This window comes from Anomaloglossus baeobatrachus, chromosome 9 (assembly GCF_048569485.1).
Source record: "Anomaloglossus baeobatrachus isolate aAnoBae1 chromosome 9, aAnoBae1.hap1, whole genome shotgun sequence".
NCBI lineage: Eukaryota > Metazoa > Chordata > Amphibia > Anura > Aromobatidae > Anomaloglossus > Anomaloglossus baeobatrachus.
The window spans coordinates 212,023,912-212,045,700 of NC_134361.1; the positions used below are offsets into that span (position 1 = coordinate 212,023,912).

A 21,789-nucleotide genomic window follows, 5' to 3' on the forward strand; every position below is an offset into this window, starting at 1 on the left:
TTTACCCATCTTACCTGTCCCTGCTGAAGAAAAGCAGGCCCAAACCATGATGCTGCCACCACCATGTTTGACAGTGGGGATGGTGTGTTCAGGGTGATGAGCTGTGTTGCTTTTACACCATATATATCGTTTGGCATTGTGCCCAAATAGTTTGATTTTGGTTTCCTCTGAGCAGAGCACCTTCTTCCACATGTTTGGTGTCTCCCGGTGGCTTGTGGCAAACTTTACACAACACTTTTTATGGATATCTTGGCTTTCTTCTTGCCACTCTTCCATAAAGGCCAGATTTGTGCAGTGTACGACTGATTGTTGTCCTATGGACAGACTCTCCCACCTCAGCTGTAGATCTCTGCAGATCATCCAGAGGGATCATGGGCCTCTTGGCTGCATCTCTGATCAGTCTTCTCCTTGTGTGAGATGATAGTTTGGATGGACGGCCGGGTCTTGGTAGATTTGCAGTGGTATGATCCTCCTTCCATTTCAGTATGATCGCTTGCACAGCGCTTCTTGGGATGTTTAAAGTTGTGGAAATCTTTTTACAACCAAATCCAGCTTTAATCTTCTCCACAACAGTATCATGGACCTGCCTGTTGTGTTCCTTGGTCTTCATGATGCCCTCTGTGCTTTACACAGAACACAGACTATCACAGACAGGGGCATTTATACGGAGACTTGATTACACACAGGGGCTTATATTTATCATCATCAGTCATTTAGGACAACATTGGATCATTCAGAGATCCTCATTCAACTTCTGGAGGGAGTTTGCTGCACTGAAAGTAAAGGGGATGAATAATATTGCACGCCACAATTTTCAGTTATTTTTTTACAAAAGTTTAAAATAAGCAATAAATTTCCTTCATCTTCACAATTGTGTCCACTTGTTGTTGATTCTTCACCAGAACATTAACATTTTATCTTTATGTTTGAAGCCTGAAATGTGGGAAAAGGTTGAAAAATTCAAGGGGGACAAATACTTTCGCAAGGCACTGTACATATTTTTTTTCCCAGGGACCATAGGCCGACTCTCCTTAACACTAGAAGTCCCAGAGAGGGGTCATTTAACATTTCTACCATTGGAACCCTATGGAGCTCGAAATTCCTGGGACTTCTAGTGTTAAGACATCTGGGGGTCTCCATCAAAAAAATCATCACCCCCCCCTCTTCCCAGTCTCCATTTCTGACCAATATTCATGAAACCCCCAAATTTTAGCGAAAAAAAAAAGGTTGAATTTCTTTCTATTTCATGTAACACTTGTGAGATTTGGGGGGCAGCGAGGCATGAAGGACAAGAGGCGTTTTTTGACATTTATTTGACCTCCTGTTGGCGGACCCCCGGTGCACGGGTGGCCGCTCCGCCCGGGGTCCTCTATATACAGTACACGCTCAGTCTCTGTATAACTCATCATGCAAAAGCATAAAAAAAATATAATAATAATAATTATAATAATACATGTCACATTGCGCCGAACCCCCCCCCCCCTGAAAACAGGACGCTGATATTTACAGGATGTGACGCCCTCTGCTGGGGGCGCAGGGGAAAACGTCCAAAATACAGAGAAATGTAAAAAGAGCGTCGGCTCCGCGTCCGGGCGCTGCGTTATCTTCTCCGGGGAGATCCACGCAAATCACAGCACAAAATCCAACATGGCTACCGTCCAAGGCTGTGTAAACGGATGGCACGGAGCGTTGTGATCCGACCCCCCTCCCCCGCCAGTCTCTGGTCTTCCCCTATATTCAGTGTCCGCCGGGCGTCGTCGCCCTCCTTACTTTAGGTCTTCTCGTCCCGCTCTGTCTTGCGCCTCGTGATGTTTCGCGGTTTGATCTTCAGCGACAGCTCCCATAGCGCCTCCTCCGCCAGGTGGTCGCTGAAGTCATTGAAGAACGAGATGATGTCATCGTTCCGCCGGACCTCGTAGTGACTGCAGGGAGAAAAAGAGTCAGACGTGTCAGTGCGATGACTACACCAACGGGCTCAGCGCGATGGCGACAAAAAAAATGGGCTCAGCGTGACTGCGACAGGCACCAACGGGCTCGGCGCGATGGCGACAGGCACCAACGGGCTCGGCGCGATGGCGACAGGCACCAACGGGCTCGGCGCGATGGCGACAGGCACCAACGGGCTCGGCGCGATGGCGACAGGCACCAACGGGCTCGGCGCGATGGCGACAGGCACCAACGGGCTCGGCGCAATGGCGACAGGCACCAATGGGCTCGGCGCAATGGAGACAGGCACCAACGGGCTCGGCGCAATGGAGACAGGCACCAACGGGCTCGGCGCAATGGAGACAGGCACCAACGGGCTCGACGCGACGGAGACAGACGCCAACGGGCTCGACGCGACGGAGACAGACGCCAACAAGTTCGACGCGATGGAGACAGGCTCCAACGGGCTCGGCGCAATGGAGACAGGCACCGACGGGCTCGGCGCGACGGAGACAGGCACCAACGGGCTCGGCGCAATGGAGACAGGCACCAACGGGCTCGACGCGACGGAGACAGACGCCAACAAGTTCGACGCGATGGAGACAGGCTCCAACGGGCTCGGCGCGACGGAGACAGGCACCAACGGGCTCGGCGCGACGGAGACAGGCACCAACGGGCTCGGCGCGACGGAGACAGGCACCAACGGGCTCGGCGCGACGGAGACAGGCACCAACGGGCTCGGCGCGACGGAGACAGGCACCAACGGGCTCGGCGCGACGGAGACAGGCACCAACGGGCTCGGCGCGACGGAGACAGGCACCAACGGGCTCGGCGCGACGGAGACAGGCACCAACGGGCTCGGCGCGACGGAGACAGGCACCAACGGGCTCGGCGCGACGGAGACAGGCACCAACGGGCTCGGCGCGACGGAGACAGGCACCAACGGGCTCGGCGCGACGGAGACAGGCACCAACGGGCTCGGCGCGACGGAGACAGGCACCAACGGGCTCAGCACGACGTCGACAGACACCTGTGGGCTCAGCGCATTCTCAAGATCTCTGCTTGCAGTTGGTGTATGAAAAAAAAAAAAAAAAAATCACTGTGCAAACTGAATGCATCACACAGCTGAGGGTTTGCTACAATTGCATCCAGTTTGGAAACAATTCTCTATAAACTTCCCATCGTGACACGTTTTATTACGATGCATCAGTGCAGGAAGAGACATTTAGAGAACTAGTAACGTGTCAGGGTTATACAGGGGGGTGAAGGCTGCCGAGACCCCCAGAGATCGCACAAACTGAGGGATTGGTCTTCAGCCTTGGAGGAGAGGCTGGGCTGATCACCTCTTCATCATGGTCTCAGGATGCGGACCCCCACGAAGGCTTCAGCAACTGGACCCCAACTTCTGCTCCTTCATGAGGGTCTCAGGTCAGGACCCCCACCCTCTACTCCTTTATGGGGTGTCAGCACTAAGACCTCCACCACTGTGACGCCATTAATGACCCCATTCACTGACTACAAGCAGAGATCTTAGTGGATCACATTACACAGAAGCCCCCCGCCTCTTCAGCCGCGCAGGACGCACATTGTCGTGTCGGAGGACAATACAGATGTCGCTACATTTTGCTTTTGCACCACTTTGGGAAATGACGGCATTCTGCAAAAATCCCAGCAAAATATAAAGCAAAATGCCGGCACCAGCTGCATTAACCCTTTATCAGCCCGTGTCAGTACAATGGACCTGAGGGGGCCGATCACTTACACCTGCTGGAATCGCCTCATGCTGTCCAGGATGTTGAATTGCTGCCATCTCTTGGAGAAGTTCACCTTCCCGTCAATGTGGTCCGGATTTCCAAGGTGCACGAATGTGAGATCCTGCAAGATCAGACCCCTGAGAACAGAGAAAAGGAGAACTGAGCGCAGGCCCGGAGCCAGAACCTGCAGGCGAAGCCCACGGCGGCCATCGCCAGCGAAGAGTATGCAGAGAGTATGCAGGGGCCTTTATCCAGCCACTTACAGATACGGTATACACGGGGGCTCAACCTCCGAGAGCGCGGCCCGGTACGCCCGGAAGGAGGAGGAGCTGTCAATCAGGGTGCAGTACTCCGCGAGGCCCTGCGGGAAGGAACAGCGGATGAAGCACAGGCAGGCGGCACGCAAGAAGGCGGCACGCAGGAAGGCGGCACGCAGGAAGGCGGCACGCGGGGCCGCCGAACTCTCACCTCAGACGTCTGCTTCTGCCACTCCAGCCGCCGGATGGGCGCAGAGTCCAGCGCGGACAGGATGGCGAGGTAAGAGTTAAAGTTGTTGAGCTTCCTCAGGTGCTGCAGAGAAGGAAAAAAAAAAAGCGTAAAACATCAGTAAATAAAAGTCCAACATAATAAAGTGCCGCAACTTCTAATAAACTTTGTATTTCACCTCCTCATCATTATCAAGAGCTCTGCTACCTGACAATGAATAGAAAGTAAAGAGAAGCCTATGAAGTGTCTCACAGCTGAGGGTTTGCTACAATTGTATCCAGCCTCAGCAATCCTGTATACAGAGCTCAGAGCGGAGCCAGTAACACAAGGACTGGGGGCACCTGTCATACACCAGCCACCGACTCGCCAATGTCATGTGATCACGAGTCGCCATTACCTTCATAATCTTGATGAATTTCAGCAGTAAGCGCTCGCGGTCCTGCGCCTTCTCCTGCAGCATGATGATGGACCGCACCCTGCGAAGGAAGAACATGAGGATCTGCAGCCACAGTGTGCACAGCGCCCAACCCTCCACACTGCCGCCCGCAGTGCCCGAGCCGCCACACCACTGCTTGACCCTCCCAGTCACCGCCCGCAGCGACCGACCCTCCCAGTCACCGCCCGCAGCGACCGACCCTCCCAGTCACCGCCCGCAGCGACCGACCCTCCCAGTCACCGCCCGCAGCGACCGACCCTCCCAGTCACCGCCCGCAGCGACCGACCCTCCCCGTCACCGCCCGCAGCGACCGACCCTCCCCGTCACCGCCCGCAGCGACCGACCCTCCCCGTCACCGCCCGCAGCGACCGACCCTCCCCGTCACCGCCCGCAGCGACCGACCCTCCCCGTCACCGCCCGCAGCGGCCGACCCTCCCCGTCACCGCCCGCAGCGGCCGACCCTCCCCGTCACCGCCCGCAGCGGCCGACCCTCCCCGTCACCGCCCGCAGCGGCCGACCCTCCCCGTCACCGCCCGACCCTGCCTCCCAGTCACCGCCAGCACCGACCGACCCTCCCTCCCCGTCACCGCCTGACCCTCCCTCCCCGTCACCACCCGCACCGACCGACCCTTCCAGTCACCGCCCACACCTCCCTCCCCGTCACCGCCCGCACCGACCGACCCTCCCTCCCTCCCCGTCACCACCCGCACCAACCTACCTACCGACCTTCCCAGTCACCGACGGACCGACCCTCCCAGTCACCGCCCGCAGCGACTGACCCTTCCAGTCACCGCCCGCAGCACTCACCAGTAGGACATGTTGTTGAAGTGCTCGGTGAACTGGGTCAGGTTCGGGCTTTTCTCTTCATTTTGTTCTTTTGCCCAGAGCAGAACCTCAGGAATCTATGGAGGGAATGAATGGGGACGGTTACACCCAGGGGGAGACACAGCAGACCGCCGGCACCCCGATTCCTTACCTCAATTTTGTAGAAGAGTTCTGCGTCCAGAAGTGTCAGCTGCTCGGCAATTTCGTGACTATGGAAGTCGTGCAGAGTCCCGGGTCTGGAATGAGAGGCGAGAAGTCACAAGAATGAATACTTTAAGACTTCGCTCTATCAAACAGTTACAGACCCCCGGCCGTACCCCGTGTGCTATATCAGAGTTACAGACCCCCAGCCATACCCCTGTGTGCTATATCAGAGTTACAGACCCCCGGCCGTACCCTGTGTGCTATATCAGAGTTACAGACCCCCGGCCATACCCCTGTGTGCTATATCAGAGTTACAGACCCCCGGCCGTATCCCGTGTGCTATATCAGAGTTACAGACCCCAGCCGTACCCCGTGTGCTATATCAGAGTTACAGACCCCCAGCCATACCCCTGTGTGCTATATCAGAGTTACAGACCCCGGCCGTACCCCTGTGTGCTATATTCAGAGTTACAGACCCCCCGCCGTACCCTGTGTGCTATATCAGAGTTACAGACCCCGGCCGTACCCCGTGTGCTATATCAGAGTTACAGACCCCCGGCCATACCCCTGTGCTATATCAGAGTTACAGACCCCCGGCCGTATCCCGTGTGCTATATCAGTGTTACAGACCCCGGCCGTACCCCTGTGCTATATCAGAGTTACAGACCCCGGCCGTACCCCTGTGTGCTATATCAGAGTTACAGACCCCCGGCCGTACCCCGTGTGCTATATCAGAGTTACAGACCCCCGGCCATACCCCGTGTGCTATATCAGAGTTACAGACCCCGGCCGTACCCCGTGTGCTATATCAGAGTTACAGACCCCCGGCTGTACCCCTGTGTGCTATATCAAACAGTTACAGACCCCCCGCCGAACCCGTGTGTGCTATATCAGTTACAGACCCCGGCCGTACCCCTGTGTGCTATATCAGAGTTACAGACCCCGGCCGTACCCCTGTGTGCTATATCAGAGTTACAGACCCCCGGCCATACCCAGTGTGCTATATCAGAGTTACAGACCCCCGCCTGTACCCCTGTGTGCTATATCAGAGTTACAGACCCCCGCCTGTACCCCGTGTGCTATATCAGAGTTACAGACCCCCGCCTGTACCCCGTGTGCTATATCAGAGTTACAGACCCCCGGCCGTACCCCTGTATGCTATATCAGAGTTACAGACCCCCGCCTGTACCCCGTGTGCTATATCAGAGTTACAGACCCCCGGCCGTACCCCGTGTGCTATATCAAAGTTACAGACCCCCGGCCGTACCCCTGTATGCTATATCAGAGTTACAGACCCCCGGCCATTCCCGTGTGCTATATCAGAGTTACAGACCCCCGGCCGTACCCCTGTATGCTATATCAGAGTTACAGACCCCCGGCCATTCCCGTGTGCTATATCAGAGTTACAGACCCCCGGCCGTACCCCGTGTGCTATATCAGAGTTACAGACCCCCGGCCATTCCCGTGTGCTATATCAGAGTTACAGACCCCCGGCCATTCCCGTGTGCTATATCAGAGTTACAGATCCCCGGCCGTACCCAGTGTGCTAGATCAGAGTTAAAGACCCTGGCTATAGAGCAAGAGGAACAGCAGAGAGCGATTACTGTAATCACACCTAATGGATCAAAGCTGAAGTGTACAGCATGGTGGACAACAGACATGCAAGAAGTGTCTGCAATAGGAGGCAATATAAATATGAGAATTAACGATTCGCTGACTTGACAGTGACTGCGGCCCCTCGGCCAGGAGACCCTCGTACCTCGCAGCCACTCCCCGAGAGGCGAGCGGTCTGATGGCGGAGTTGCTGTGGTGCTGCATCCGCTTGTTGTCCACCTTCTCCAGGATGTTCTTCCGCAGCACCCGGGCCAGGCTCAGCTCCCCCTTACACACCAGGCGAAACACCAGCTCCATCAGGAGCTTCAGGATGTCGTCTGTGAGCTCCACCAAACTAAAAGGAGGGCGAAGGAGGAGACCACAGGGTCAGACCCCAAGCGAAGGGGGGGGGGGGAGGAGAACCACCGGCTGCAGTCCCCAACCACCACTTACCACAGCTCGTCCACCACCCGCACCAGTACGAAGAAGGTGTTCTTGCTCACTCGCTGCTTGAACGTGTCCTGGAAGTGGCAGAACCTCTCATATGTGCCCAGCGGTCAAGAAAAAAGATCAGATCAGAAGGGCCTGACAGTGACTAAAGTAACGCCGCAATGCTGGGAGTAGTAGTCTCTGCTCCTAATGGAGCCATGACCAACCCCAAACCCCAAACCATAGACCATAGACCAACCCCAAACCATAGACCATAGACCAACCCCAAACCATAGACCATAGACCATAGACCAACCCCAAACCATAGACCATAGACCAACCCCAAACCATAGACCATAGACCATAGACCAACCCCAAACCATAGACCATAGACCATAGACCAACCCCAAACCATAGACCATAGACCAACCCCAAACCATAAACCATAGACCATAGACCAACCCCAAACCATAGACCATAGACCATAGACCAACCCCAAACCATAGACCATAGACCATAGACCAACCCCAAACCATAGACCATAGACCATAGACCAACCCCAAACCATAGACCATAGACCATAGACCAACCCCAAACCATAGACCATAGACCATAGACCAACCCCAAACCATAGACCATAGACCATAGACCAACCCCAAACCATAGACCATAGACCATAGACCAACCCCAAACCATAGACCATAGACCAACCCCAAACCATAGACCATAGACCAACCCCAAACCATAGACCATAGACCAACCCCAAACCATAGACCATAGACCAACCCCAAACCATAGACCATAGACCAACCCCAAACCATAGACCATAGACCAACCCCAAACCATAGACCATAGACCAACCCCAAACCATAGACCATAGACCAACCCCAAACCATAGACCATAGACCAACCCCAAACCATAGACCATAGACCAACCCCAAACCATAGACCATAGACCAACCCCAAACCATAGACCATAGACCAACCCCAAACCATAGACCATAGACCAACCCCAAACCATAGACCATAGACCAACCCCAAACCATAGACCATAGACCAACCCCAAACCATAGACCATAGACCAACCCCAAACCATAGACCATAGACCAACCCCAAACCATAGACCATAGACCAACCCCAAACCATAGACCATAGACCAACCCCAAACCATAGACCATAGACCAACCCCAAACCATAGACCATAGACCAACCCCAAACCATAGACCATAGACCAACCCCAAACCATAGACCATAGACCAACCCCAAACCATAGACCAACCCCAAACCATAGACCAACCCCAAACCATAGACCAACCCCAAACCATAGACCAACCCCAAACCATAGACCAACCCCAAACCATAGACCAACCCCAAACCATAGACCAACCCCAAACCATAGACCAACCCCAAACCATAGACCAACCCCAAACCATAGACCAACCCCAAACCATAGACCAACCCCAAACCATAGACCAACCCCAAACCATAGACCAACCCCAAAGAATCATACTGGGGTCCATCATGGTCCAAAATGTGAGGAATCCTGACTATACTGGGAAGGATATCTATACTGGAGCTTCTGTATCAGCTCCTCGGGTGAGATGAACGTCCGGTAGGTGGTAAGGAACGCCTCGCAGTAAAGCACCAGATCTGGGGGGAGAGCGGACAAGCCTCAATATAACAAGCAGAATAGTGAGCGCAGCTCTGGAGTATAATACAAGACTGAAGTAATGTATGTACACAGTGACTGCACCAGAAGAATAGTGAGTGCAGCTCTGGAGTATAATACAGGAGGTAACTCAGGATCAGTAATGTATATACACAGTGACTGCACCAGCAGAATAGTGAGTGCAGCTCTGGAGTATAATGCAGGAGGTAACTCAGGATCAGTAATGTATGTACATAGTGACTGCACCAGCAGAATAGTGAGTGCAGCTCTAGAGTATAACTCAGGATCAGTAATGTATGTACACAGTAACTGCACTAGCAGAAAAGCGAGTACAGCTCTGGAGGATAATACAGGAGGTAACTCCAGATATAAACCTGATGTTTTACACCCGGCATTTTGCAGACATTGGTCATTTTAGTTATTTGTACGGTGACAGTGGAGACGTTTGGAAACTTCTCACCTTTGCGATCTGTCTCTGTGGCATGGACAAGTAGGATGTCTCCAGAGCCGCCCCTCACATCTGGGCCATCATCACCCTACAAAAATAAGAGCAAATTAGTAGAGAAGACAACGTATTCGCAAGACCCAGGTCAGTATTCAGTGACTGCTGTACGAGAGTCATGTGTACTGTCCCCTATCTGCCGGCAGCTGCGGCTCCTCTTTGATTAGTCAGCCTGGCAATGTTGCGGCAGGACACACATTACGTTGGGACAGGCCGGCTATTCAAGAGAGGAGCTGAGGGCGTCACGTAGGCGGTCCCCAGGGGGAAGTCACATAGGCGCTCTGCAGTTTGAGGTGGGGGGGAAATCATATAGGCGGCCCGTGGGGGAGTGGGGGTGTGTGTGGGCGGGGGGGGGGGGGGGGGGGTTGGGGGTTTGAGGTCATATAGGTGGTCCGCAGGGGTAGTCATATAGGTGGTCCGCAGGGCTCCCCTCCAGCAGCAACGGAATACAGAGGGGGTCCCGATAGGTTCATGTCCTGGTGCCCTGTAGTGCCGGCTCCTGCCACAAATACCTCCTGCTTCAGCGTGAGCCGGGCCATGATCTCGCTGTGATCCACCAGCGACAGCTCGTCCGCCTCCTCACTTTCTTCGGCCTCCTGCTCCTCTTCCTCGAGTCCCTCTGTAGAATTTTGTGGCCTAATGAAAAACACAATGTATTATTATTAAACCATAAGCCTCATTTCTCTTTCAAGAACTCTGCTTGCCATGAATGAATGGCATCCAGATCAGCATCCTCTGCACCGATACACTGTAACAAGCGATCAGCTCAGAGGTCTGTGCCGCTGCGGGGGTTCGGCTCGTCGGATGATATTTTGGGAAGTGCTGGCTCTTTTTGCCGTTTACTCCCCTTCCGTACACGGCACAATGCGGAGGTGACAGGGTCCTGTGCCGCAGATCACACGCTGTCGGCAGAGGCCGGGACCGCGCGCTCCTTTGATGTGCAGACAATGGCTGCCTCGGTCGCCTCCTTCTCGTAGGGGCTTATTAAGGAGCCATAATTAGGATGAGCGGCTGCCTGAGAAATAACAGTAATTACATCTGCCGCCTGGCGCTGATGAGAAGGCGGCGCTGTCATGGCGGCTCACAGAACGGGGGATGAAAGCTTTGTACATCTGCCGCCCTCATTACTCCAATACAAGGGTAATAGGTACCGAGGCCTTAAAGGGGTTATCAAGAATGATAAAAAATCATGGCTGCAGTCTATCAAAATAAAACACATCGACCGTTCCTAAAGTTCTGCTACATTGCCTTTAATGAAGCTATGCTGCAATACCCGAAATAACCTGCAGTCAGGGGTGGCGCTGTGGAGCAGCCATAATACTGTAACCCTTGACTACCCCACGTTTTCAGAGACCTCATGTAAAAAGAGCATTGTAGCTGCCGGTACCTCTCCATGGACTCGGGGGTCTCGCTGCCGGGTGCGCAGGGCTGTGATGAGGGTCTTTGGTTTCCTTCTCCAGGCAGAGGCGATTCCTACACAAGAACAAGACTTCAGTGAGTTAAGGGATCCTGCAAGAGCTGAACTCCTCCTCCCTGCTCCCTACAGATGGGATGGGGGTAGAAGAATCCACCTGGATCTCGCAAAATTATCACTAATGGTCCAGTCCGGACTCATCAGACGCAGACACAGCCGCACCTCATACTGTACATCACCCCATCCCCCTGCAGAATACAGGCTGCTGCTTATGGCAGATCACACTCAATGTTACTAAACTACAACTCCCAGCATGCTGAAACACTGGAAGGTGACATATTGTAGTGACTACCCTCCTCCCCCCCCCCCAAGACTTTCCATTATCTAATATACCCCCCAAAAAATACACATATAATAAGCAAAATAGATGAGGAAGCAGGAGCGCCCTGCAAGCGCCATGTTAACAGAAGCGGTGAGGGTGACAGATCTGCACACACAAGCACAATTCACAAGCGGTGTCGTCAGGTGATGGGAGCGGAGCCGAGGACGACCACCACATCCAACGGGTGGAGATTTATCAGGACAGTCCACCCAGTGCAGGCTCCCCCGGCCCAACCCGGACCCCTTCCCTGTGTAGACTTGACCCACCCATGGACCTCCAAGCAACTCCACAGGACGATTAGGGGTCTTTCAAAGGATGGTCCTAATGCATTGGTCACCGTGCGGCCATTCCTGGCATTACACAAAGTAACCAAAACACAAGGAGTGCAATGAGGCGCCGTCTCTGGGAAGGTAATACTGCACGGGACGGAGCTCTCAACGGGCAAAGTCAGCTCCCAAAGTGGCAAGCTGCGTAAGGATAATTGGCCGCAGCTGGAGCTACGGATCATTAGTATTCCCGGGAAGCATCCTATTATTAGCCGGGTGTAGAGGCGAATAATGCCCGGGCGTCCCTGCAGGGAGGCAGGCGTCTAACAAGCTCCTGTACATCTGCAGGTTGCCATGGGATACAATGGAACTCTGCTGCACTGGATACAAATGTATCAGAGTGGTAACCAGAGCAACCACCGCAGCCCACATCTGCAAGGTGCTGCGGCCCGTACCCGCTCAGAACGAGACGGCCCGTACCCACTCAGAACGGACGGCGCGGCCCGTACCCGCTCAGAACGGACGGCGCGGCCCGTACCCGCTCAGAACGGACGGCGCGGCCCGTACCCGCTCAGAACGGACGGCGCGGCCCGTACCCGCTCAGAACGGACGGCGCGGCCCGTACCCGCTCAGAACGGACGGCGCGGCCCGTACCCGCTCAGAACGGACGGCGCGGCCCGTACCCGCTCAGAACGGACGGCGCGGCCCGTACCCGCTCAGAACGGACGGTGCGGCCCGTACCGGGTTAGAACGGACAGCGCGGCCCGTACCGGGTCAGAACGGACAGCGCGGCTCGTACCGGGTCAGACCGTACAGCGCGGCCCATCACATATGGAGATACCACATCCGGATCGGAGCACATGGTAGAGTTTCCAGCAGGGACATTTTTCTATGGAAAGTCTTGGTGCAAGCCGCTGACCATCTATTAGTGACTTAAAACCTTTAGTTGTTGTTTTTGCTTTTTAATTCCCAACAATTCCCAATTTGTTTTTTAATTCCCAACATCCACACCGTTAAGCGGGCCCTAAAAACGCATTTCTTTAGACTAGCCTATCACCTCACTGCCCTGATCTAATCTAGTCCCTTTCTGCCCTTCAAAAAAATTTACTTCCAGTTCTCGTCCCCCTGTACCTGTATAAATTCTCACCGACGGGTTCATGCAGCTGCTTTTGAATCCCCTATTAAAATGGATGGCCGGACCATATATGACGAGCTTTTCTCCCCCCATTCACCTTTTGTGTCTCCCCTATTTCCCCATAGACTGTAGCTTACGAGCAGGGCCCTCACTCCTCCTGGTATCTTAATGTTGTTATTTTGTATTGTCTCATATTGTCTGTACATGTCCCCTCTTAATTGTAAAGCGCTGCGGAATATGTTGGCGCTATAGAAATAAAACTTATTATTATTATTGTTGCAAAATTAGAAATCCTGGCGCGGGGCGCAGAGAATTTGTAGATTTAGAGCAGGTGAGAAATGACAAGTTGTGGGACAAGCGACCTACATTAACCCCTTCATGTCCCATTGTTTTTTTTGCACTTTTTTCCCATCCCCTTTTCCTAGGAGCAATAATTTTTTCCCCCCTCATTTTACCAATGATGCGACCGTATGAGGGATCAGTTTTTTCTAACGTTTGTTGTATTGACATCATTAACGTTAAATGTGGTGATGTTCTTTTGCAGCGTCCGTCACGCAGTAATAACGCCCCGAGGATGCGACGCTCCGGCTCCACAGGATTATGGACACACCAAACTTATTAAAAGGTTTCGGTAGCGAAAAAAAATGGCCACCAAATTTAGAGAAATTAGACTTTACAGATATGAAGACTAATATCTTTTATCCGCTTTCTTTTTTAAATTGGTCACATGGGGGGGGCACTAACATTTATATACATCACTTTTTTATTTTAACTTTATTTTTCACTTCTCAGAGGAATCATCTGATCGCTTCCATTATATACAGCAGCACTACAGAATCCACTATATAAACCGCAGCCCAGCCTCATAGGAGAAAACAGCAGCAACAGGAGCCTCCCGCAGACCCCCGACTGCCGTGGTAACAGATCAGCCCCCGCGATTGTGTCACTGAGACCCTCACACCAGGGCTGTAATGGTCCAAAGGCGGCTGTATACAACAGCTGGCATCGACCCGGTATGGAGGCGGCTCAGCTCCTGACCCAGCTTCATAGGCGGCTGTACACTACAGCTGGCATCGGCCCGGTATGGAGGCGGCTCAGCTCCTGACCCAGCTTCATAGGCGGCTGTACACTACAGCTGGCATCGGCCTGGTATGGAGGCGGCTCAGATCCTGACCCAGCTTCATAGGCGGCTGTACACTACAGCTGGCATCGGCCCGCATAGGCGGCTGTACACTACAGCTGGCATCGGCCCGGTATGGAGGCGGCTCAGCTCCTGACCCAGCTTCATAGGAGGCTGTACACTACAGCTGGCATCCGCCTGGTATGGAGGCGGCTCAGCTCCTGACCCAGCTTCATAGGCGGCTGTATACCACAGCTGGCATCGGCCCGGTATGGAGGCGGCTCAGCTCCTGACCCAGCTTCATAGGCGGCTGTACACTACAGCTGGCATCGGCCTGGTATGGAGGCGGCTCAGCTCCTGACCCAGCTTCATAGGCGGCTGTACACTACAGCTGGCATCGGCCCGGTATGGAGGCGGCTCAGCTCCTGACCCAGCTTCATAGGCGGCTGTACACTACAGCTGGCATCGGCCTGGTATGGAGGCGGCTCAGATCCTGACCTGGCTGCATAGGCGGCTGTACACTACGGCTGGCATCGGCCTGGTATGGAGGCGGCTCAGCTCCTGACCCAGCTTCATAGGCGGCTGTACACTACAGCTGGCATCGGCCTGGTATGGAGGCGGCTCAGCTCCTGACCCAGCTTCATAGGCGGCTGTACACTACAGCTGGCATCGGCCTGGTATGGAGGCGGCTCAGCTCCTGACCCAGCTTCATAGGCGGCTGTACACTACAGCTGGCATCGGCCCGCATAGGCGGCTGTACACTACAGCTGGCATCGGCCCGGTATGGAGGCGGCTCAGCTCCTGACCCAGCTTCATAGGAGGCTGTACACTACAGCTGGCATCGGCCTGGTATGGAGGCGGCTCAGCTCCTGACCCAGCTTCATAGGCGGCTGTATACCACAGCTGGCATCGGCCCGGTATGGAGGCGGCTCAGCTCCTGACCCAGCTTCATAGGCGGCTGTACACTACAGCTGGCATCGGCCTGGTATGGAGGCGGCTCAGCTCCTGACCTGGCTGCATAGGCGGCTGTACACTACAGCTGGCATCGGCCCGGTATGGAGGCGGCTCAGATCCTGACCCAGCTTCATAGACGGCTGTACACTACAGCTGGCATCGGCCCGGTATGGAGGCGGCTCAGCTCCTGGCCTGGCTTCATAGGCGGCTGTATACCACAGCTGGCACCGGCCTGGTATGGAGGCGGCTCAGCTCCTGACCTGGCTGCATAGGCGGCTGTACACCACAGCTGGCATCGGCCCGGTATAGAGGCGGCTCAGCTCCTGGCCTGGCTTCATAGGCGGCTGTACACTACAGCTGGCATCGGCCCGGTATAGAGGCGGCTCAGCTCCTGACCCAGCTTCACAGGCGGCTGTACACTACAGCTGGCATCGGCCCGGTATGGAGGCGGCTCAGCTCCTGACCCAGCTTCATAGGCGGCTGTACACTACAGCTGGCATCGGCCTGGTATGGAGGCGGCTCAGCTCCTGACCCGGCTGCATAGGCGGCTGTACACTACAGCTGGCATCGGCCCGGTATGGAGGCGGCTCAGCTCCTGACCCAGCTTCATAGGCGGCTGTACACTACAGCTGGCATCGGCCTGGTATGGAAGCGGCTCAGCTCCTGACCCAGCTTCATAGGCGGCTGTACACTACAGCTGGCATCGGCCTGGTATGGAAGCGGCTCAGCTCCTGACCCAGCTTCATAGGCGGCTGTACACTACAGCTGGCATCGGCCCGGTATGGAGGCGGCTCAGCTCCTGACCTGGCTGCATAGGCGGCTGTACACTACAGCTGGCATTGGCCTGGTATGGAGGCGGCTCAGCTCCTGACCCGGCTTCATAGACGGCTGTACACTACAGCTGGCATCGGCCCGGTATGGAGGCGGCTCAGATCCTGACCCGGCTGCATAGGCGGCTGTACACTACAGCTGGCATCGGCCCGGTATGGAGGCGGCTCAGCTCCTGACCCAGCTTCATAGGCGGCTGTACACTACAGCTGGCATCGGCCTGGTATGGAGGCGGCTCAGCTCCTGACCCGGCTTCATAGGCGGCTGTACACTACAGCTGGCATCGGCCCGGTATGGAGGCGGCTCAGATCCTGACCCAGCTTCATAGGCGGCTGTACACTACAGCTGGCATCGGCCTGGTATGGAGGCGGCTCAGCTCCTGACCCGGCTTCATAGGCGGCTGTACACTACAGCTGGCATCGGCCCGGTATGGAGGCGGCTCAGCTCCTGACCCAGCTTCATAGGCGGCTGTACACTACAGCTGGCATCGGCCTGGTATGGAGGCGGCTCAGATCCTGACCCGGCTGCATACACCCCGCATGTCACTGATGAGTAAAGGCTTATTGTCCCCACAGACTCCCCAATACTCCGCTGTCAGCACGCAGATATTGATATGGCCGGGATATGGAGCAGCCTCTGAACTAACGGAAGACGTTAATCTCACACGTCTGAGGATACAATGTGTCAGTCATGTGGGAAGGACGTGCACAAAAAGGTTAATTGCATGAGGGTCTCGGAGCCCGGAGGTTAGTGTAGGGGTAAGGTTGGCAGCTGGGGAGGGTCATGCGGTGCACAGGGCGGGTGCAGCGGGAGGTCAGAGGGGCATGCGTGAATACTCAGCATGCAGGGGACGGGGTGTAGTCTTAATCCCCACGTGCCCCTTTTTCACTTGTCTTTTACTTACACCATCACAGGGCAGGGGGTCTCCGTTGCTTTGCCCGGATGAATACAGGTTGACATATTCCCCATCTCCAGACTCATCACTCGCATTTTCACTCTATGGTGGGAAGAGGGAATGTTTGGCGACGTCGCTATATCCAGGTCTGACTGCGGGGACTAATAATGAATGGCCAATCCTACCGCAGAGGAAGATCGACTGCACCCGAACCAGAGCGCGGCCAGAGGTATAGGATATATGTCCCCAAAATGTATCACCACTGTGTACATACATCACCAAGATACAGCTTTATTATCCTCCGGAGCTGCACTCACTATTCTGCTACTGGAGTCACTGTGTACACACATTTCATTAATGATCATGAGTTACCTCCTGTATTATACTCCAGAGCTGCACTCACTATTCTGCTGGTGCAGTCACTGTGTACATACATTACTGATCCTGAGTTACCTCCTGTATTATACTCCAGAGCTGCACTCACTATTCTGCTGGTGTAGTCACTGTGTACATACATTACTGATCCTGAGTTACGTCCTGTATTATACTCCAGAGCTGCACTCACTATTCTGCTGGTGCAGTCACTGTGTACATACATTACTGATCCTGAGTCACCTCCTGTATTATACTGCAGAGCTGCACTCACTATTCTGCTACTGCAGTCACTGTGTACATACATTACTGATCCTGAGTTACGTCCTGTATTATACTCCAGAGCTGCACTCACTATTCTGCTGGTGCAGTCACTGTGTACATATACCACATTACTGATCCTGAGTTACGTCCTGTACTATACTCCAGAGCTGCGCTCACTATTCTGCTGGTTGCTCATGGAAATAAGACTTCTCACCACCAATGCTACTTCCCAGTGCTGACCTTATGTGACCCCACCTCATTATAATAAGTATATGGATACACATTGTTGCCGATGCTCAGTGACCTATCCACGGGCAGCGCCGGCTGTCACTGAGCTGTCACTATCCGCACCCAGCACGGACCCGGCCCGGAGGGAGGATGCACATGGTTGTTATATGAGAGCGATGAGCAGCACAGACACAGCATGGCGGAGCGATGACAGCGGCAGCACAGGGTGAGGACACTGACAGAAGCAGGACGGCCATTCACAAATGCCCCCCACACACAGACCCCTGCGGCAGAGCCCCCTCCCGTTCTCACCGCTGATGTCTGCAGAGAGCTGGAGAAAGGAGGCTCACAAGGCAGGCAGGCAGGAGGGGTCCCGCAGGAGCTGCCACCCTGAGAGGAGGGAAGAGCAGGGGGGCACAGAGGAGCCGGAGGAGGGGGCACCGCGTCCGGGGGCACCGGGGAGAAGCGGGAGGAGTAAAAGATGGCCGGACTCAGCAGGGGCAGGGCCGGAGCCGGACTGTGGGGGGCAAAATCCTGGGAGTAGGAGCGGAACACAGACTGGTACTGGTGCGGAGGAGGGGAGCGGAGAGAGAGGGCGTGACCGGGCAGAGAGAGAGGAGGGGGGGGCGTGACCGGGCAGAGAGAGAGAGGAGGGGGGGGGGCGTGACAGGGCAGAGAGAGAGAGAGAGAGAGGAGGGGGGGGCGTGACCGGGCAGAGAGAGAGGAGGGGGGGGCATGACCGGGCAGAGAGAGAGGAGGGGGCGTGACCGGGCAGAGAGAGGAGGGGGGGGCATGACCGGGCAGAGAGAGAGGAGGGGGGGGGCATGACCGGGCAGAGAGAGAGGAGGGGGCGTGTCCGGGCAGAGAGAGGAGGGGGGGCATGACCGGGCAGAGAGAGGAGGGGGCGTGACCGGGCAGAGAGAGGGGGGGGGGCATGACCGGGCAGAGAGAGAGGAGGGGGGGCGTGACCGGGCAGAGAGGGGGGGGGGGGGTGACCGGGCAGAGTGGGGGGGGGGTGTTACAGGGGAGAAGGAAGAAAGAACAGAGAAGGCAAAAAGAAAAGCAGATTAGTATAAAGCAGGTTCATTATCCGATCCTCGCACCAACAGTACCAATTGCCACACCGGATCACCGGCCAACGGGACTACTACTCCCAGCAGTGGCTCCGGAGGAAGAGCATCCCTCTGCTCAGGTTTCCTCAATAGAGGTCTCCCACCTTAGTCTATGGAGAGCAGCCTTATCCCCCCTCCTCACCGCCTACTACAGAGAAGCTGCATCCCCCTCCTCCCCGCCTACTACAGAGAAGCTGCATCCCCCTCCTCCCCGCCTACTACAGAGAAGCTGCATCCCCCTCCTCCCCGCCTACTACAGAGAAGCTGCATCCCCCTCCTCCCCGCCTACTACAGAGAAGCTGCATCCCCCTCCTCCCCGCCTACTACAGAGAAGCTGCATCCCCCTCCTCCCCGCCTACTACAGAGAAGCTGCATCCCCCTCCTCCTCCCCGCCTACTACAGAGAAGCTGCATCCCCCTCCTCCCCGCCTACTACAGAGAAGCTGCATCCCCCTCCTCCCTGCCTACTACAGAGAAGCTGCATCCCCCCTCCTCCCCGCCTACTACAGAGAAGCTGCATCCCCCTCCTCCTCCCCGCCTACTACAGAGAAGCTGCATCCCCTCCTCACCGCCTACTACAGAGAAGCTGCATCCCCCTCCTCCCCGCCTACTACAGAGAGAAGCTGCATCCCCCTCCTCCCCGCCTACTACAGAGGGAAGCTGCATCCCCCTCCTCCCCGCCTACTACAGAGAAACTGCATCCCCCTCCTCACCGCCTACTACAGAGAAGCTGCATCCCCCTCCTCCCCGCCTACTACAGAGAGAAGCTGCATCCCCCTCCTCCCCGCCTACTACAGAGAGAAGCTGCATCCCCCTCCTCCCCGCCTACTACAGAGAGAAGCTGCATCCCCCTCCTCCCCGCCTACTACAGAGAGAAGCTGCATTCCCCTCCTCCCCGCCTACGACAGAAGCCGCATCCCCCTCCTCCTCTCCGCCTACTACAGAGAGAAGCTGCATCCCCCCTCCTCCCCGCCTACTACAGAGAGAAGCTGCATCCCCCCTCCTCCCCGCCTACTACAGAGAGAAGCTGCATCCCCCTCCTCCTGCCCGCCTACTACAGAGAAGCTGCATCCCCCTCCTCCTCCCCGCCTACTACAGAGAAGCTGCATCCCCCTCCTCCCCGCCTACGACAGAAGCCGCATCCCCCTCCTCCTCTCCGCCTACTACAGAAGCCGCATCCCCCTCCTCCTGTCCGCCTACTACAGAGAGAAGCTGCATCCCCCTCCTCTCCGCCTACTACAGAGAGAAGCTGCATCCCCCTCCTCCCCGCCTACTACAGAGAGAACCTGCATCCCCCTCCTCCCCGCCTACTACAGAGAGAAGCTGCATCCCCCTCCTCCCCGCCTACTACAGAGAGAAGCTGCATCCCCCTCCTCTCCGCCTACTACAGAGAGAAGCTGCATCCCCTCCTCTCCGCCTACTACAGAGAGAAGCTGCATCCCCCTCCTCCCCGCCTACTACAGAGAGAAGCTGCATCCCCCTCCTCCCCGCCTACTACAGAGAGAACCTGCATCCCCCCTCCTCCCCGCCTACTACAGAGAGAAGCTGCATCCCCCTCCTCCCCGCCTACTACAGAGAGAAGCTGCATCCCCCTCCTCCCCGCCTACTACAGAGAGAAGCTGCATCCCCCTCCTCCCCGCCTACTACAGAGAAGCTGCATCCCCCTCCTCCCTGCCTACTACAGAGAAGCTGCATCCCCCTCCTCCCCGCCTACTACAGAGAAGCTGCATCCCCCTCCTCCCCGCCTACTACAGAGAGAAGCTGCATCCCCCTCCTCCCTGCCTACTACAGAGAAGCTGCATCCCCCTCCTCCCCGCCTACTACAGAGAAGCTGCATCCCCCTCCTCCTCCCCGCCTACTAAAGAGAAGCTGCATCCTCTCCTCCTCCCCGCCTACTACAGAGAAGCTGCATCCCCCTCCTCCCCGCCTACGACAAAAGCCGCATCCCCCTCCTCCTCTCCGCCTACTACAGAAGCCGCATCCCCCTCCTCCTCTCCGCCTACTACAGAGAGAAGCTGCATCCCCCTCCTCTCCGCCTACTACAGAGAGAAGCTGCATCCCCCTCCTCTCCGCCTACTACAGAGAGAAGCTGCATCCCCCTCCTCCCCGCCTACTACAGAGAGAAGCTGCATCCCCCTCCTCCCCGCCTACTACAGAGAGAAGCTGCATCCCCCTCCTCCCCGCCTACTACAGAGAGAAGCTGCATCCCCCTCCTCCTCCCACCTACTACAGAGAGAAGCTGCATCCCCCTCCTCCCCGCCTACTACAGAGAGAAGCTGCATCCCCCTCCTCCCCGCCTACTACAGAGAGAAGCTGCATCCCCTCCTCCCCGCCTACGACAGAAGCCGCATCCCCCTCCTCCTCTCCGCCTACTACAGAGAGAAGCTGCATCCCCCTCCTCCCCGCCTACTACAGAGAGAAGCTGCATCCCCCCTCCTCCCCGCCTACTACAGAGAGAAGCTGCATCCCCCCTCCTCCCCGCCTACTACAGAGAGAAGCTGCATCCCCCTCCTCCTCCCCGCCTACTACAGAGAAGCTGCATCCCCCTCCTCCTCCCGCCTACTACAGAGAAGCTGCATCCCCCCTCCTCCCCGCCTACGACAGAAGCCGCATCCCCCTCCTCCTCTCCGCCTACTACAGAAGCCGCATCCCCCTCCTCCTCTCCGCCTACTACAGAGAGAAGCTGCATCCCCCTCCTCTCCGCCTACTACAGAGAGAAGCCTGCATCCCCCCTCCTCCCCGCCTACTACAGAGAGAAGCTGCATCCCCCTCCTCCCCGCCTACTACAGAGAGAACCTGCATCCCCTCCTCCCCGCCTACTACAGAGAGAAGCTGCATCCCCCTCCTCCCCGCCTACTACAGAGAGAAGCTGCATCCCCCTCCTCCTCCCCACCTACTACAGAGAGAAGCTGCATCCCCCTCCTCCCCGCCTACTACAGAGAGAAGCTGCATCCCCCTCCTCCCCGCCTACTACAGAGAGAAGCTGCATTCCCCTCCTCCCCGCCTACGACAGAAGCCGCATCCCCCTCCTCCTCTCCGCCTACTACAGAGAGAAG

The 21,789-nt window shown here is 56.1% G+C and overlaps 1 protein-coding gene across 1 annotated transcript; it reads right to left on the minus strand.

The window, feature by feature from the left end:
• Nucleotides 1-1,296: 1,296 nt before the first annotated feature.
• Nucleotides 1,297-18,243, minus strand: RAPGEF1 (Rap guanine nucleotide exchange factor 1; the record flags this gene model as incomplete). Its single annotated transcript, XM_075324936.1, has 15 exons — nucleotides 1,297-1,922; nucleotides 3,689-3,817; nucleotides 3,944-4,041; nucleotides 4,149-4,250; nucleotides 4,564-4,642; nucleotides 5,410-5,504; nucleotides 5,579-5,663; nucleotides 7,331-7,519; nucleotides 7,618-7,706; nucleotides 9,155-9,243; nucleotides 9,723-9,798; nucleotides 10,277-10,400; nucleotides 11,152-11,237; nucleotides 16,768-16,860; nucleotides 17,935-18,243. Coding segments are annotated over 15 exons (1,794 nt in total), but the record flags the coding sequence as incomplete, so codon positions are not given.
• Nucleotides 18,244-21,789: the final 3,546 nt, after the last annotated feature.